The following is a 17,929-nucleotide window of genomic DNA, read 5'->3' on the forward strand; positions in this document are numbered from 1 at the left end:
CCCAAGCAAAGGCTGTATCCTGGCCTTTTCAAACCCAGCCTAGAACGGCTTCCAGAACGGAGTGTGTGTGTGAGTGTGCATGTGAGTACACGTGTGCCCTCGTGTGTGTATGCGTGTGTGTAGGACACATGTTCTCAGTAGCTGAGACCTCTCTCTCTCTCTTTGAGACAGGGTCTTGCTGTGTTGCCCAGGCTGGAGTGCAGTGGTGCAATCATAGCTCACTGTAGCCTCAACCTCCTGGGTTCAGGTGATTCTCCTGCCTCAGCCTCCTGAGTTGGTGTACTACAGAGATGCACCACCACGCCTGGCTAAATTTTACACTTTTTTGTAGAGACAGGGTCTTTGCTGTGGTGCCCACGCTGGCCTCAAACTACTGGGCTCAAGTCATCCTCTTGCCTCAGCCTCCCAAAGTGCTGGGATTAAGGGTGTGAGCCACCCCGTACCTGGCTGCCGAGACCGCTCATCTCTCTTCCTTCCCATTGTAGGGCAAGCTGATATTTCCATTCTCCAGGAGGACTTTCCTGCTTTATTCAACAACAAACATCCACTGAGCAACTGTGGTTTCTAAGTGTGCACCATCGGGCTTAGAATTGTTGGTGGACTTGGGAGGGGTTTAACCTCAACTCCAGCCTCACCGCCTCCCTCACCCCCTGGGTAATCCCCAGAGACCCTGCCTCGGTGCCTGCCGCTCTCATTGTCCCGATTGTGGTTGTTACCAGAGATCCCTGTTTCTGCTGCAAGGTCCACCTCTGAAATCCTGACTCCAGAACCCTGCCCGGCACAAGTAGGGGCTCCACAAATGTCTTTCTAGTGAGTGGATGGAGGGAAGGTTGAGTAAATCATTGCATAAATAAATAGGAAAGCCTGACCGCACCTTCATTATTAACGCTTTTGGTTCTTTGTCCACATTGTTCGTCTTCCAGGACAGGGCATTCTTCTGCAGCAAGCTGAAGAGCCCTGGGTCAGGGGTTGGAAGCCCTGGCTCCAGCCCTGGCTCTGCCAGTAACTCCCTGTGGAACCTTGGGCAAGTCACTTTGGCCTGCCTGGACCCCTGTTTTTCCATCTGTCACCTGGAATTGTTACCCTTGCTCTGCGTGCTTTGAGGGATGGTGGTGAAGACCAGTCTGGGGCCCATGGGAGGTGGGATGGGGTGTGTGGGGTGTGCAGGGTGGCTGGGCTGCCAGGCAGGCTCCTTGGGCTACCTGTGGGCACAGTGGGCCTCTTGAGGAACGAGACTGTGTCCTCTCAGCGTTAAATCTCTGTGCCTGGCCTAGAAGTGCTGCTGAACAGCGTCTGTTGAACTCATGGCATGCAGAGTGGCCCACGGCACCAGATCAAGTCCCTTCACACTTTGAAATTACTTAACAAAATATGATGTCACCTTTGGAAAATGGGTTACCCGTATGGATTGAGGGCGATTTTCTCCCTTCCAGAGATTAGGTACTTCCTGTACTGGGGTCCCACCACTGGGCTGGCCTGAGGATGCAGTTTGCAGGGACTCGGTGGAGACCCACCACACACAGTGGCTGCTGCTGCACTTGGGAAGAGGGTGTGCTGCCGGCCCTGGAACCTGCCCTTCAGCCACTGGCTGTCTTTGGGGACTGTCACTTGCCTCCCCAGCCTGGGCCCCACCTCAGCTGGAGGCAGAGGTCACCAGGCCAGGTTTCTTTCTTTTGAGTTGGTGAGTGAGGGGATACCAAGGAGGCTTCAGGCTTTAGTAATGGCAGAGGGTGGCAGGGTGGGGACAGTTGCTCTCTGGCTGGCTTGATGAAGACCCTGAGCCTGGCCTTGTTGGCTCTTCCTCTTTTTTTTTTTTTTTTTTTTTTTTTTTTTTTTTTTAGAGAGAGACTCTCACTCTGTCACCCAGGCTGGAGTGCAGTGGCACAGTCATGGCTCACTGACTGTAACCTTGACCTCTTGGGCTCAAGCCATCCTCCCTCCTGAGTTCCCAGGCCTGAGTGGCTGGGGCTACAGGTGCGTGCCACCACACCTGCCTCTTTTTTGTTGTTCTTTTGGTAGAGATGGTCTCCTTCTGTTGCCTGGGTTGCTGGCTCTTCTTATTTCTCCTCTGGGGCTGTCTTCTCCTGAGCCTCAGTTGCGTCCGGGTCTTCAAGCGTGTGGCCTCCCCGGTGGACCCGAGGCCTGGGTTCCTGCTTGGGCTCTATTGCCTACTCTTCATGTGACCCTGGCAGGTCATTTCACCTCTTTGATCTCAGCCTCCCTTTCTGAAAGGCAAAGGGGTTGGCATAGGCAACCGAGGTGTCCTGTGAAGCTGGGATGAATGAAAATGCAAGATGCACGTGTTCGTCATTCATTGATTTGACAAACAGTTATTACACACCTACCAAGTGCACTGCTCTAGGTGCTGGAGATGCCACACAAACAAAGGGCAAAAGCCCCCGCCCTCATGTAGTCTGTACTCTGGTGAGGGAGACCTGCAGCAGGTAGCACACATATCAGGGCCGTGGTCTGTTGGACAGCGGGGTGTCCGTTGGGAGAAGCGGAGCCTCTAAGTGTCACAGGTTGCAACTATCTGAGGCTGGTATTACATGGGGAGTAAGAAGAATTTGCTAAAATTCTTCTTACTCAAGAAGGTAAAGGGCTGTTTGCGGTGGCTTACGCCTGTAAAAAAAAAAAAAAAAAAGTAAAGGCACATTTTTAGATAAAGTATGTAAAAGGTAAAGAAAGGCAGATTTTTAGAGAAAGTATGGAAACACGTTGCAAGGGTGCAGTGGGCAAGTTAGCAAGAGAGGAGCTGGTTGCAAGGAGACGGAGGCTGGTGGGGATTTTTGTTTTTTTGAGACAGAGTCTTCCTCTGTTGCCCAGGCTGGAGTCCAGTGGCGCGATCTTGGCTCACTGCAAGCTCCGCCTCCCAGGTTCACGCCATTCTCCTGCTTCAGCCTCCCGAGTAGCTGGGACTACAGGCGTCCGCTACCATGCCCGGCTAACTTTTTGTATTTTTAGTAGAGACGGGGTTTCACCGTGTTAGCCAGGATGGTCTCGATCTCCTGACCTTGTGATCTGCCCGCCTCGGCCTCCCAGAGTTCTGGGATTACAGGCGTAAGCCACCGCACCTGGCCAGGCTGGGGATTTTTTTAGGACGGTGCTTGTGCTGTTTGCTGAAGAGAGCTTTGTGCAGTACTGATAATGCCGAAGTTGCAGCGAGCTAAGTTGCATTTTTCTATCAGCCGAGGGTCTGGTGATAGCTGGACACTGGAAGATTGTGTCATTGGCGTAGGAGGGCCATGTCCTGGACCATGAAGAAAGGCAGACTTGGAGCTTATCTGCTTTCTCTGTTTGCTTTTTCCTGGTCCTGCCAGCCTGACTCCTTTCCCTAATTAGGACTCCACAGTTAGGAGGTGCCGACGGGGCGGTATGAGGGCTTGCAGTTTTAAATAAGTGGGGTGGTTAGGCAGGGATTCCATGAGAAGGTGGCGTTGAACAGACCTGGAGGAGGAGCCGTGCTGGCGTCTGGCGGAAGAACAGTCCAGACAGAGGGTGTGGCTTGCGTGCGGTCCCCGAGGTGGGAGCTGCCTGTGTGTTTGAGGAGCAGAGGGAGGGAATGGGAGGGCAGGAGAGGAGGCCAGAGGTTATGGGGACAGGAGGCAGACTGTAGGGCCTTTTCTGGGATTGCTGGGACTTTGGCTTCTACTCTAAGTGCAAAGGGAGAAATTGCAGGGTTTGGGGCAGAGCCACCCACTTACTGTTTGTAGTCACTTAGGTGCTATGTTGCAAATAGACAGCAGGGGGCAGGAGAGGTGGCAGAGGACCAGCCAGGGGCTGTCGCTGAGTGGAGGGTATCTGGGACCAGGGTGGTGAGAGGTGGTCAGCCTCTGGAGGTGTTTTGAAGTGGAGCCAGTGGGGTTTACTGATTGGCCGTGGGGTTGAGAAGGGCGAAGTGAAGGAGGAGTCCCGGGTTCTGGCCTGTGTACATGGGGGGATGGAGTTGCCACTGAGATGGGCAGGCTTATGGGCGCAGCAGGTTTGGGGTGCACTCAGGAGGTTCACTGGGACATGCTTTGTGGGTTTGGGCTGCCTGACCCTTATCCATGTGGAGCACCTGAGCCGCTGACATGTCCCAGTCTGCAATCCTCAGAGTCTGTCTAGGATCTGGATTCAAGATGATACTAGAAGCCATGAGCCAGCACAAGAGGGGCCTGGGGAGGAGTGCTCAGTGAGCACCTGCTGCATACCAAGTTCTGTGCAGACCCCCAGTGCGGTGGGGAGAAGGGGGAGGGGTAAACCTGGTTATGGGCTGGTGCCCGCCCCTGGGTTTATGGTTGTTTTGAGACAGCCCCTGCCTTGATGAAGCAATTAGAATCTGTCAAGATAGAATTTAGTGCAACTTTTAATTGAAAGGTTTGGCCTGAGGGCAGAGGAGACTGAGAAGGGCAGGGCTGTTGGGCTGGAAGGCTTGGAGTAGGCCGCTTCGCTTTGGGAGAGTGGGGGGCTTATCATAGGCTTGGAGGAAACCCGGCCAGGCAGGAGGAGCAGTGTGGTGAAGGTACAGAGACAAGAGTGAGCAGGGAGTGGTGGGCTTGACTGTGGCCAAGTGGGGGAGGGTGGTAGAAAGAGCTGGGGTCTTGGGGTTCGTCTCCCAGCTCAGAACTCTGAGTTTGGGCAGGATGCCTACTGTTTGAAGGGTTAATTAAGCATGTGCTAAAACAAACAAACAAACAAAAAACAACCTTGCTGAGCCTCATCTGCAAAATAGGATGGTCTCACCTCCTTCACAGGGTTGCTAGGAGAATGTGTTAGGGTCTGATCCTCAGGTCAGGTTGTGACGTGCTCTACCCGCAGGTGGCACTCAGTAGACCCCGACGCACGTGCTCTGCTTGTGTGGTAGCCTGGGGAGGCTCCCCAGCCCTGCCTCAGTGGGCCTCTCCCTGGTGGCCCGGCAAATAGCAGAGCTGGCAACGCTGGGCTACCTCGATGCCAGGTGGGCTGGAGGTTTGAGAGGCCCGAAGTACCCAGTGGCCCGGCCACCTCTCCTGGCCCTCTTCTATTTTAGGGCTCAGTCCAATGGGTGAGGAAGCCTTGTCCGGCTCCACCACAGCTAATGACAGCCTGGCCTGCCAGGCCGTTTATAAACAACTCCACTATTTTTATCGACAGGAGGTGGCTGACCCATCCTCCTCCCCAGGCAGTGGTGCTAACATGGGACGGTGTTAAGGAAACCAGGGCCTTGACAGGAAGATGGGCGTTTGTCTCAAATCACTGACCTGTGATCGAGCAAGATGTGCCCTCGGAACCTTCTGGGGGCGGGGGTCAGGCGTCACCTGTACACAATGGTCTGAATTTGGAGATAATTCTACCTTTGGCAGTAGAGCTCAGAAGGAGCCACTCCACCTCTCACCCCAGAGAATCTTCCTCAGACCTAATCCTCACCCGTGTCTCCTGCAACAGGCAGCCTCCATCCCCACAGCTGTGGGAGAGGATGGTGCTGGTGTGGTCGTGTCCATGGCACAGAGCCAGAGCTGAGGGCGTTTCACGCCCATAGCACATTGCCTCTGAGCTCTTTAATTGAAAGTAGTTTAGAATGGCTCTTGCCCAGTGGAACTGTGGGTGATTTCCTTTCCTTCCTTCTAAGAAAATGTTTTGAAGGCTCTAGGCTTTGGGATGGAGCTTGGGGAAGGATAGAAGCAGCCTAAGGGATGGGGTGGAGAGCAGCCAGTTGCATTGTGGTGCAGACCATCCATCCTTGCAGATAGGCAGGGTTGCATGGTATTGGCTGCGGTTTATATTTAGGTAAAATCTTTTTTGTTGTTGTTCACTCCCCAGTCTCTCAACAAATCCTGCCCCCAGCGGCCCCATTCCTTCCGCAGCAGCCACAGGCCATTCCCATCCTCAAATCCCCAGAAGCCCTCACTGGCCTCTGTCTGCAGGGCCAGGCCTTGGCTTGGCCTCCATACCCACTCCAGGCCTGGCCTCTCACCTTCACCTCTCTCTTACCGCCATGAGCTCTTCCCCCTCTGCCCACCCTGGGAGGGGGTACTCTGGGGACTCATCTCATTCTTGGGTCCCCTTCCTGCCTTTCATGCCCTACCCCTCTCAAGACACTGTTCTGCCTCCTCTCTGTAGACCTCACCCACCCTGGATGTCCCCTCCTCCTTGAGCCCTGCTCTCCCCCTTCTGTCATCCCGGAATGCAGCTGTTCTGGCTGCTTTGAAATGATTTCCATCCCCCTCCGGGCACGGAGGGCGGGGCCTGTGAGTAGTTCATCTTTGCATCCCCAGTTTGTGGCTGGGTGTTAGGCACGGTGTAGCGGCCCCTCCCTGCTGGATGGATGAGTGGATTAGTGAGCTTTCTGTGGTGCACAGGTGCCTTCTTATCCCTCACTTTGCTGAGAAATCCTACCTCCACAAACCTGGGGCCTGTGAGTTTAAATGGCAGAACCAGGACCTGAACCCAGCTTATGGGACTCACGTCTCCCAGGGAGTCACAGTGCTGGCTCTAGTCCCCTCGCCCCTCTTGGGCACAGCCCACTGTCCCCCTTTCACCCCTGCCCCCATCTCCAGGGCCCCAGAGCTGCTCCTGGGTGGATGGGTGGGCAGGCTTTGCAAGTTACCGTCTACTCTGCGACCCTGGAGGCAAAGACAGCAGAGGCCGTGGGGGTAGAAGTGGGAGGTTGGGGACCACAGGCCCTGCTCAGGCTACTCCAGCTCTGATTCTTGGGACTGTGGGCCATGCCACGTCTGAGGCCGCAGAGCCCACCCCAGGGCTGAGGAGGAGATGCATGTAGGCTGACGTCGTGTTCCTGTGCGGAAGGCCTTCCAGCTGCAGCCCAGCTGTGAGGCGAACAGCCCTTTCCGGCTCCCAGAGGCTGGGTCTTGCTGTGTCCTCGCACAGATGTTCCTGGTGCCCGAGGGATGACCCCTGTGCCACGTCCTTTTCCTGGAGCAGGGAGAGCTGCTGTGGGCCTGGGGGGTGGGGTGAGAAGGGGGTGGGTGTGAGACGAGGTGTGGCCTTCACTCTCCAAACTCCGCTTCCGTAGCGTGCGGTGGGGGGTGCTGGGTGGGTGACATGTCTGTGAGGGATGGAAGGAGCAGGGTGGGCAGGGTGCCCTGTAGGAGAGCCTGGCTGTGCATGTCCTGGGTCTTATCCCCTGGCCTGTGGCCTGTCCCCTGACCCCCACATTGTGGAGAACCTAGAAGGGACCCTCTTTTTAAGTTCCCTTCCTCCTGAGCACAAATCTCCCATACATCTTCTGTTAATGGGTCACTCATACTCTCAAACCTTCAATGGCTGCCCAGTACTGAAGCCATAGTGTGCAACCCTGGCTATAGAGAGTCACCCAGAGGGCAACCCCGATGCCCAGGCCACACCTTGCTGAGATTCTCATTGGATTGTTCTAGGTGGGGCCCAGACATCTGCATTTTAAAGTTGCTCATGTTTCTCATGGACAGCAAGGTTGTGAACCGCTGACCTGGGGATAAACTTTCTAGGTGACACAGGTGGCTTCCATAATAGATCCAGCCCAGCAGAATGGCAGAACCACCTCTTATCCCTCCTCATTCTCCCTCCAGCCAGGCCAGCCCCTCTCAGCCCCCATACTCCAGGCACCAGCCTCACCTCTGTGTTTCCTCCATCTGGTCCACATTCTGTCTGTGCAAATCCACCAGGCCTCCACGGCCCAGCGGCACTCCCACACTCTCTGGGAAACCTCTCTAATTGACTTTGCTGTCCCTGTCGCCCCAGCACGTGGCCTGGTGCCATTTCCCTTGAAGATGCTTAGGCTTGCTTGCTTAAAAGATTGATGCCCCGCAGTCTCCCCTGTACCCACACCTCCTCTCCCAAACCCTCTCCTCCGCTGCTTCATCTCTTGCTGCTCCTCAGCCAGGTAGCCTTTCTTGTTACCTGTCCCCAGCCTTGGAGAGGGTGAGGGCTGTATGTGTACCCCTTTCACTTTTGGAAGTCACTTAGGGACCTTTGGGCCCAGAGGCTCAGATGGGGTTTCTCCCCTTCAAGGCTGGAGGATGAACTCACCCACCCAGTAGGCCCAGTGCGGGAGCGGGTCAGTCGGGGGGAGGAGGTTGATGTGCATCCACATGGCAGAGCCCCAAGAACGCAGCCTTAATGACCCCTGCCATCGGCGCCTCCCAGGCCACTGTCAGAGCCCTCATACCCTCCCTGCGGGAGGCCTGAGGGGCTGCAGAGAGGACTGAAGCCTTTCCTCTGGTCCTTGGAGGATTGGGAGTTGGCAGGAAGTGGCAGTAAGGGTCCTCCCACCCTGGACATGGATCCTGCCATGCGGGAGGGCCTCAGCGCACCTCAGGCACCATGGAGGGTATCTGCAGTGAGCTCTCCTGCTGTCCCCGTTCACCCCTCAGAACAGGACAGTGGTTGTGATTCCATGACGACGAGAGGGAGGCCGGGAGGCTGGGAGGCCGGCCGTGCCTCTCAGGGGGGAAGTGGGCTCCTGACCCGCAGCCCTGGCTTGCTCGTCCTGTAAGTCAGGTGGAGGCAGTGCCCTTGGCTCTTGAGGTTGGATCAACCTGCCCTGGCGCTCAGGGCAGCGGGGTGGTATGTTTGTGTGTTGGGGGGCACAGTGACCCCCCACACTGACCCCACCCTGTCCTGTCCTCCAGGCAAAGGCAGCTAAAGAGGTGCAGGAAATGCGGAGGCTGCAGCTGCGGAGCCTGCAGTACCTGGAACGCTATGTCTGCCTGATTGTCTTCAATGCGTACCTCCACCTGGAGAAGGCCGGCTCCTGGCAGAGGCCCTTCAGCACCTGGATGCAGGAGGTGAGGGGAGGCTGAGGCCGAGAGGGGCCGGGCGATGGCTCCTGCAGATGGAGCTGGGTCACAGCCGCGCTGTGCCCGTGACAGGCGGGAAGAGCCTCCATCCCCCTTTCTGCAGGAGGCTTCTGTTTGGCCAAGAGTTTGTCTGATCTGACTTTGGATCCCCAGCAGTTTGTCTGCGCCTGGCAGGCAGTTGATGAGTTTGATGAATGAACAGATGAATGAGGAGGAGGGAGGGACAGAGTGGGGCACAGAGCAGGGCAGCCTTTGGGACTGGGACCCTGTAGCACACATCAGCACAGCCACCCTTGCGTGGATGGTGGCTCTGGGCACTTCATGCCCACAATTGTGGTCAACCCTCACCTGTGCTCTGCGAGGTGGCCCTGCCCCTTTCTCCCTCCAGCCATGGCCTTGTACCAGTGAGCCAACTTCTCCACAGCTGCTGGCCTTAGCACTAACATGGAGGGGATGTGATCCTGCGGGTACCAGCCCCGCAGGCTGCCGTGGGGACGTGGGGAGACACACCGTGCCGTCTGCTGGAGCCTGTACTAGGCAGGTCTAGCACGGTGTGATTGTTGCTCCATTTTACAGAGGCGGAGACTGAGCATAGAGAGGGTGGGTGACTTGTTCAAGGTTGGTATTAGGGCTGGCTGATTGGCTCCAGAGCCCACCATATCCTGACCTAAGACACCACCCTCGCTGTCCAGCCTCCTGGATCCTCTCTGTTTGGCCTCCTGGCTCCTCTTCCACTTGGCTGTTTTAGAGGCAGAGCTGCCACCTTGGCACCTCTAGGTCAGAAGAGAGGCCTTCTTCCCTCCTTGGCAAAGCGGCCTGTAATTACTCCTCTGCCAGGAAGCTGGCCCCTCCAGACCTCACCAGCAGATCCTGGCAGTTCTAATCTGGACTAGAGGTTGGAATTAGCTCCTGGGAAGTGGGTGGGTGGAGAGCAGGGGCTGGTGACCTGGCCAGAGTGGGCACAGGAAGGGTACGGGGACTGAGGCAGGTGTGAGGTGGACTCAGGGCTGTGAAGCAGTGGAGGCAGAGTGGCAGGCTTTGAGGGTGGGCCTCAGGTCGTCAGGTGGAGAAGCATTTGAAATGCCCCTGGTGCATGTGATGTGTGTTGAGTCAGGAGACCTGATGTGGTCACACCAAGGCCATGTCGGGGCCACCCTCTTGAGTAGGCCTGGGCTCAGCCTCCTCTGTGAGTCCCTGGGGAGGGGTGGAGGCTGAAGGGGATGAGGACACTTCCTGCTTGGTTCTGCTTGGAGAGCAGAAGCTGGGGGAGCCTGGGGCCGAGAGGAAGCTTAATCCCCTCCCCAGCTGAATCCCCTACTGGGGGAGGTCGAGGAAGGAGGGCTGCCAGTCCAGGCCGAAGTGTGGGTTCCATCCTCAGGGGACCTCAGCCCCTCTCTGCTGCGGATGAGTGGAGGGTGGCAGTGAGGGTCGCCCCAGAGCCAGAGCGGGACGGACCCATTCCTTTGTTCTAAGTGGAGGCTGCACCCTCCCCATCCCCAGGATAGTGGAGAAAGAAGGGGGCTGGTTGTGGATGGTTTGAGTCTAGCGCCAGGGTCTGGGCTGCTGGGCGGCAGGCCTGAGTGTCCAGGGGAGCCACCTGGGGCAGAGGCCATAGCCTTACCTGCCTCTGCATCCATGTTCCTCCTCCAGCCCTCTCTGCAGGCCCACTCCCGGGCGTCCATGCGGGAGCATTGAGTCACACAGGACCCAGCGTGTGCCTGGCCTGCCTCTCTGCTCTCTGCATGGAGCACTCACTGTCTGCCCAGTACTTTCTGTACGTGTAGAGTCCTCCTCGAGGCAGTCCTGTGAGGTAGAGCCTTTTCCTTGCTATGAGGAAACTGAGGCCCAGAGAAGTTAACAGAAGTCAAGGTGCAAACTTGTTCAGGTCACCAAGTTCACGGGCCACAGACTCATCTTCAGAACTCAGTGGCTTGAGTGGCATCCTCCCTCCCCTGAAACACTGCCCCTGCCTCTGCTCTCTTCCCAGGTGGCATCGAAGGCTGGCATCTACGAGATCCTCAATGAGCTGGGTTTCCCTGAGCTGGAGAGCGGGGAGGACCAGCCCTTCTCCAGGCTGCGCTACCGGTGGCAGGAGCAGAGCTGCAGCCTCGAGCCCTCCGCCCCCGAGGACTTGCTGTAGGGGCACTTACTCCCTGCCCCCCACCTGTAGGGCCCCACGTGGACCTGGGGTGTCTGAGGTGCTCTTGGCTGGGAGTGGTCCTGAGGGGTGCTGGTCTTGAGGAAATGATTCCCCCGCTTCCTGGAGAGACTGGGCGGAGTTGGGAGCCTTTTTAGAAAGAACTTTTTATAGGACAGGGAGACAGCACAGCCATCCCTTGCAAACCACCAAGGTGTGTGGCTGACCTCCAGGGAGGAGCACTCACTGGAGTACTCACAAGGTGCACACTCTGCTGTGTGCACCTGCAAACAGGCTGGCATTTGGCCTCCAAGGAGCTCACTCCCCCAGTTGCCAGACACTGTGGATCTCTTTGTCCTCTTCTCCCTGCTCTCAGATTGGCCTGGCAGCCCCTGGCACAAAGCAGACCCGGCCACTGGTAGCTCCCCACTTCCTTACTCCTGCTGCTCTGCCATTGTCGCTCCCCTTCTTGCTGCCCAAGCACTGCCCTTGGGCATCTGGCAGCCTGAGGTGGGTGGAGGGGACAGTGTTCTGGATAGACCTATTATGTGAAAGGCAGCTTCACCCAGTTTTCTGGACTCTCATGCCCCCATCTCCAACCTGGGAGACTTCAGGAAGGACATCTACCTGGCCTGGTGGGGCTGGCAGGATGGTAGAGGTTTCTCAAGGAGCTGGAGACCTTGGGGAGCCCCTCTTGGGGAGGAAAGAGCTTCCAGGATGCGGACGCAGCACAGTGGAAGAGGCCTGCTCCACTTGGCTGGGAACCTGGGCAGGAGGCACAGAGGAAGCCAAGGCCTGGAGCTGCAGGTCCCCCGGCACCTCTCCCTGTCCCAGCAGCCCAGGATGGCCTGGTGCCCCCACCTGCTGCAGCAGGAGCCCCAGGGAGTGCTGACTGAGGACGGTTGCTGGGGTGGTCCTTATGGACAGTGAGGTGTGCAGGGGTGCACTGAGGGTGGTGGGAGGGATCACCTGGGTTCCAGGTTGTCTTTGCTGAGCGTCTTTGAGCCCTGCCTCCCAGTGGAAGCAGAAAAGGCCAGACCCTGCTGAGTTAGAGGCTGCTGGGATCCACTCTGTCCACACAGCGGGAGGGCTGCTGGGAACAGATGGTAGAGAAGTGCCATGTTTGAGTTGAGTCTTGCAGCTCTTCCAGCTGGGGACTGGTGCTTGCTGAAACCCAGGAGCTGAACAGTGAGGAGGCTGTCCACCTTGCTTGGCTCACTGGGACCAGGAAAGCGTGTCTTTGATTAGGATCGTGTACTTCTGCAGGAAAAAAAGAAAAAAAAAAAAAAAAAAAAAATGGATGTGCCATCGGTCATGAGGTTTGAAAAGAGGAGGAAGCCGAAGTTGTTCCCGTTTACCCAGTATTGGAAAATATTTGACCCCCTTGGCTGAATTCTTTTGCAGAACTACTGTATGTCTGTTCACTACCTTTTCAGGTTTATTGTTTTTATTTTTGCGTGAATTGAAAGTTTTAATTTCTTTGCAGATAAGGTCTAGATGTGGAGTCAGAGATGGGACTGAATGGGGAGGGATCATTTGTATTCTCATGGTTGGCTCTGACTTTCAGCTGAACTGGGACCACTGGCTGATCACATCACCTCTCTGCCTCAGTTTCCCCATATCTGTAAAATCGGAGAATAATACTTGCCTACCTACCTCACAGGGGTGTTGTGAGGATTCATTTGTGATTTTTTTTTTTTTTTTTTTGTACAGAGCTTTTAAGCTTTAAAAACAGCTAAATGCGAGTGCACCTGGCTGCTGATGTGTCTCTAGTATTCTGGAACTGGTACAACAGGCTGGGGTCCTTGCCCCTTCAGAGTAAGGGTGGGCGGGCAGAGTGGGTCAAGAGCACCTGTTATTGGCACTTCCAGCTCTAGAGCAGTCGGGTTTTTGCAGACACGCGTTCCCAGTTATGCCTCACCCTCTTAAACTGGATGTCAGACAGAGCTCCTCCTTGAAGAAAGCAAAGGAACTGGTGAATTCTCGCTAATGTATGAAGGACTACTGCATCTAGGGAAACCGTATAGAGCAAAGTGGAATTGGGGGCCTGTGAAGAAACGTGGATCTCAGCCTCCACTTTCTCCCCTAACCCTTGTGGGCCCCACTGGACCCCTTCGGGCCCCTGGTTGATTGAACACACCTCACCCCTGGTTGAATGCTGGCATTTAAAGAGGCAGTGGGGAGGGTGGGGTAGAGAGAGCACTGACTCCAGGCCTCTCCCCCCACGCTTGCAGGGTTAGGGGAGGTTGTAGTTCTGAGGTCAGCTAGGGTGTGCAGAATGGAACCCAGAGCCCCCGCCGCCTCTAGGGTTGGTGCTCTCCTCAGACTAGGAGAGAAGGCCCCGGGGATTCTTGCCCAGCCCAGCAGGGTATGGAAGTTGTCTTCTCTGGGTCCTAGAATGCTCTGTGTGGCTTCCACACACCAGTGTAGAGCTGTGTACACCGGGGTGGGGGAGGGGGCGGGAGTGGGGTGGCTCTGCAGTTCTCTCCCTGGGATGTGGGGAGGGGCTGGGTGGAGACACACAGGAGTGAGTGGGTATGCCTGTGTGTGTCCCCAAGTTGCCCTGGGCCTGCTCTAGCCTGTGGGAGGGCGCTTAGCAATGACATGAGTGGCACTGACCCACATTTCAGTAGCTCCTGCTGGCCAGCATCGTCTCAGCCCTCTTGTTAAATGAGTGAACCCAGCCCAGCAAAGGAGCAATCAGCAGAGTTAGGGAGCCTGCCCAATAGGAGACAGCATTTGCAAACCATCCATCTGATAAGGGGTTAATATCCCAAATCCAAAGGAAACCCAAACAATATAATAGTAAAAAAGCAAGTAACTCAAAAGAACACACACAAATGACCCACAAGCATGTGAAAGAAATGTGCAGTATCACTAATGACCAGGGAATGGCCAGTGGAAACCACCTCACACCTGTTAGGATGGCTGTAGGAAAAGACGGAAGAGAAGTGTTGGCGAGGATGTGGAGACAGGTAACCCTCACACCCTGTTGGTGGCATTGTTGGTTAGTACACACGTTCTGGAAGACACTGGGGGGGTTCCTCAGAAAACCAAAAATAGGACTATGTATGATCCAGCCATCCTACTCCTGGGTATACGTGCAAAGGACATGGAATCCGTGTGTCAGAGAAGTGTCTGCACCGTATGTTCACTGCAGCATTATTCACAGTAGCCAAGACATGGGACCAGTGTGTCCATCAGTGGATGAATGGATAAAGAAAATGTGGTCTGTATACAATGGGATACTATTCTGCCTTTGAAAAGGAAATCCTGGCCAGGCGCAATGGGAAGCCTATAATCCCAGCACTTCGGGAGGCCGAGGTGAGTGGATCACTTGAGGTCAGGAGTTTGAGAGCAACCTGCTCAATATGGTGAAACCCCGTCTCCACTTAAAATGCAAAAATTAGCCAGATGTGGTGGGCGCCTGTAATCCCAGCTACTCAGGAGGCTGAGGCAGGAGAATTGCTTGAACCCGGGAGGTGGACGTTGCAGTGAGCTGAGATTGCGCCATTGTACTCCAGCCTGGACCATGGAGCAAAACTCAGTCTCAAAGAAAAAGAAATCCTGTCATTTGTGACAACACAAGTGAACCTGGGGAACACTATCCTAAGTGAAATAAGCCAGGCACAAAAAGACAAATATCACGTGATCCCATATGTGGAGTCTAAAAAAATCCAACTCAGAGTAAAATGGTGGTTACCAGCGGCTGGGGTGGAATAGGGTGAGGTTGGGGAGATGTTGGTCAAAGATCACAACATTTCAGTTAAGAGTAAGATCAAGGGATCTATTGTATATCATGTTTCCTACAGTTGATAACAGTGTTGTATATTTGAAATTTGCTGAGAGTAGATTTTAAGTGTTCTCGTAACTTGGTAGCTATGTGTCACCAAATGATAAGTGTGAGGTAAGGCGCATGTTAAATATCCTGACTTAGCCACTTCACAATGTATATATATCACAAGACATCCTTTTATACACCATAAACATACACAACTTTTACTTATCAGCTCATTTTAAGAAAGTACCATTTAGTCTGATATTTCCTCTGTGTTAATCTAAACTAGCAATTTTTTTTTTTTTTTGAGACGAAGTCGTTTTTTTGTTTTGTTTTGTTTTGAGACGGAGTCTCGCTTTGTCGCCCAGGCTGGAGTGCAGTGGCACGATCTCGGCTCACTGCAAGCTCCGCCTCCCGGGTTCACGCCATTCTCCTGCCTCAGCCTCCGACTAGCTGGAACTACAGGCGCGCACCACCATGCCCAGCTAATTTTTTGTATTTTTAGTAGAGACGGGGTTTCACCGTTTTAGCCAGGATGATCTCGATCTCCTGACCTCGTGATCCGCCCACCTCGGCCTCCCAAAGTGCTGGGATTACAGGCGTGAGCCACTGCGCCTGGCCTGAGATGAAGTCTTTTTCTGTCACCCAGGCTGGAGTCCAGTGGCGCAATCTCGGCTCACTGCAACCTTCACCTCCTGGGTTCAAGCGATTCTCCTGCCTCAGCCTCCCAAGTAGCTGGGATTTTAGGCACGCACCACCACGCCCAGCTAACTTTTGTATTTTTAATAGAGACAAGGTTTCGCCATGTTGGCCAGACTGGTCTCAAACTCCTGAACTCAGGTGATCCACCTGCCTCGGCCTCCCAAAGTGCTGGGATTACAGGCATCAGCCACTGTGCCCGGCCACTAGTGATGTTTTGTTACATCCTTTGTTATGTCTCTTTCTTAAATACCAGTACATATTGCTGAATTATAATCATAAAAAAAGAATTAATACACATCTAACCTTTAGGACAGTGCCTGACAGTGCCTGTGAGTACACAATCAGTTTTAGCTGACTTTGCCCAGTCTCTCTCCAAGCCCTGTGAGTGCTCAGAAGGAGTCCCCCATTGACCTACACGTGTGGTCACTGTCATGTGGCATCCTCACTGCTTCCAGGGTTTCAGACAACCCTGGCCCCACCCCCACCCCCATTTCAGGTGGGCACCTGGGTGGCTGGGCGGTGTCAGGTGGGATGAGACCTTGGGTCTGTGCCTACTTTCAACCAAGGATTTGCGCAGGTCCCTGGTTGAGCCTCCACCCTGTCTTCCCTGCTGCCCTGGTGGAGACCCGGTACCCCAGCTAGCAGCCTTGATATGCCTGGCTCCCACTCCCTTAAGACATGTTCTTTTCTGGAAGCCCCTCAATCTTCTGGGGGTCCTGTCACACCAGTTTGCCCAGACTAGGCGGGCATCAGCTGGGTCCACCCGGGACACACACCCCTGAGTGTGGTGTTGAGTGCCCTTAGTGTTCTGTGTATAAGGGCACTTGTGCAAGGGGGAGGTCTGTGCATATGGGCTGTGGGCAGTGATGCAGCAGATCACTGCGAAATTGGGCATTTACACAAACTAGGCACCATGCCAGGCACCATGGAGCTGTGGACAGGGACAGCCTGCCTTCCAGGAGCTGGTGGCATTGCAGGGACGAGAGAATGAACAAATCATTTTCGCCAGGTGTCATGAGAGCTGGGCGGGGCAGGGTTTGGAGAACAGTGGCAGTGTGATAGGCCAGAACCAGCCAGGACCCCACTTCCCTCTCTTCCGGAGTTTCTAGAACAAGGAACCAGTGATGCTGTGGACCGAGGGAGAGCCGGGGGGCCTTTGGTGTCGGGTGGGACCACCACACCCCGAAACCATATAGCACTGAAGGTCTGAGCTCTTCTCAATCTCTGCACCTTCCCTCCCATCCTTTAGCCAGTCTTCAGATCTGGCCAGACCCTGAGAAGGGCCCATCCACAAAAGGCCTTTGGTTTCTCTACTTGTCATAAGAACTGGTTTTGGATGAACAGGAAGAATGAAGCTGCCCACCGGCCATCGCCTGCCTGGTCCTCTCCTGTGGTGGTCAGTAAAGAAACCTCAAACTGTATCTGCAGAATTGGCACACATGTATTGTAACTGGTTTTCTCTTACAAAAAGCGGTTCATCTTTTATTCACCCAAGTACAGTGTAACCATCCACTAGTTGTAAAAATTCAGCCAGTATCTTTATCTCCCTCCCTGTTCTCACTCCTACTCCCTGGGCTCTGGTTTTAAAAGGTATCATTGTGACCCATGCAGCCCCGTGGGTGTTTGGGCCTTTCTCCTGTCTGTGCTGTCCCTGGCTGTGTGGCATCCCCGCCTGCTTCTCTGGCCACCTAATACTATGTGCTACACACACCCCTTTCTGCTCAGCCAGCAAGCGTAGTTTCACATCCATCCACACAGTGAAGCAGTTCGAAAGAGCTTGGGTAAATCACACTGCCTCTCTGAGACACAATGTCCTCAATTGTAAGTGGGATTAAAATGCTTATTTTGGGCTGGATGTGGTGGCTCATGCCTATAATCCCAGCACTTTGGGAGGCCGAGGTGGGTGAATCACCTAAGGTCAAGAGTTCGAGGCCAGCCTGGACAACATGGTGAAACCCTATCTCTACTAAAACTACAAAAATTAACTGGGCATGGTGGTGGGTGCCTGTAATCCCTGCTACTCAGGAGGTTGAGGCAGGAGAATCACGTGAACCTGCGAGGCAGAGGTTGCAGTGAGCGAAGATTATGCCTGGGAGACAGAGTGAGACTCCATCTTGAAAGAAAGAAAAAGAAAAGAAAGAAAGAAAGAGAAAGAGAAAGGAAGGAAGGAAGGAAGGAGGGAGGGAGGGAGGGGAGAGGGAGGGAGGGAGGGAGGGAAAGAAAGAAAAAGGAAAGAGAAAGGGAGGGAGGGCGGGAGGGAGGAAGGAAGGAAACGAAAGAAAGAAAAGAAAGAAAAAGAAAGAAAAAGAAAGAAAGAAAATGCTTATTTTGTAGGGTAAGTGGAAGGATCAGAGTTTATGGCCGTGAAGTTCCTATTGCTGAGCCTTAACGCACAGCAGGTGCTCACTGCAGAAATTGTCTTGTTCTGTAGAGTATGTTATTAGGAGTCCTGGAGCAGAAGAGTCCATCTGAGGAGTATCTGAGTTAGTGGTATGGAAGTGACATTACTCAGATACTCAGAGGAAGTATCTGAGTTAGTGGTATGGAAGTGGTATG

The 17,929-nt window shown here is 54.5% G+C and overlaps 1 protein-coding gene across 1 annotated transcript in view; it reads left to right on the forward strand.

Annotated features, from left to right (window-relative positions):
- The window catches only part of PALD1 (phosphatase domain containing paladin 1), a 42,820-nt gene extending 30,185 nt beyond the window's left edge, over positions 1 to 12,635 (forward strand). Inside the window, exons 18-19 of the mRNA XM_026455325.1 lie at positions 8,589 to 8,744; positions 10,744 to 12,635. Of these exons, the coding sequence (XP_026311110.1) occupies positions 8,589 to 8,744; positions 10,744 to 10,896 (309 nt within the window). The 3' untranslated portion in view covers positions 10,897 to 12,635. The remainder of the gene's footprint in view (positions 1 to 8,588; positions 8,745 to 10,743) is intronic.
- The last annotated feature ends 5,294 nt before the right edge of the window (positions 12,636 to 17,929 follow it).

The sequence above is a fragment of the Piliocolobus tephrosceles genome, chromosome 9, assembly GCF_002776525.5.
Source record: "Piliocolobus tephrosceles isolate RC106 chromosome 9, ASM277652v3, whole genome shotgun sequence".
NCBI lineage: Eukaryota > Metazoa > Chordata > Mammalia > Primates > Cercopithecidae > Piliocolobus > Piliocolobus tephrosceles.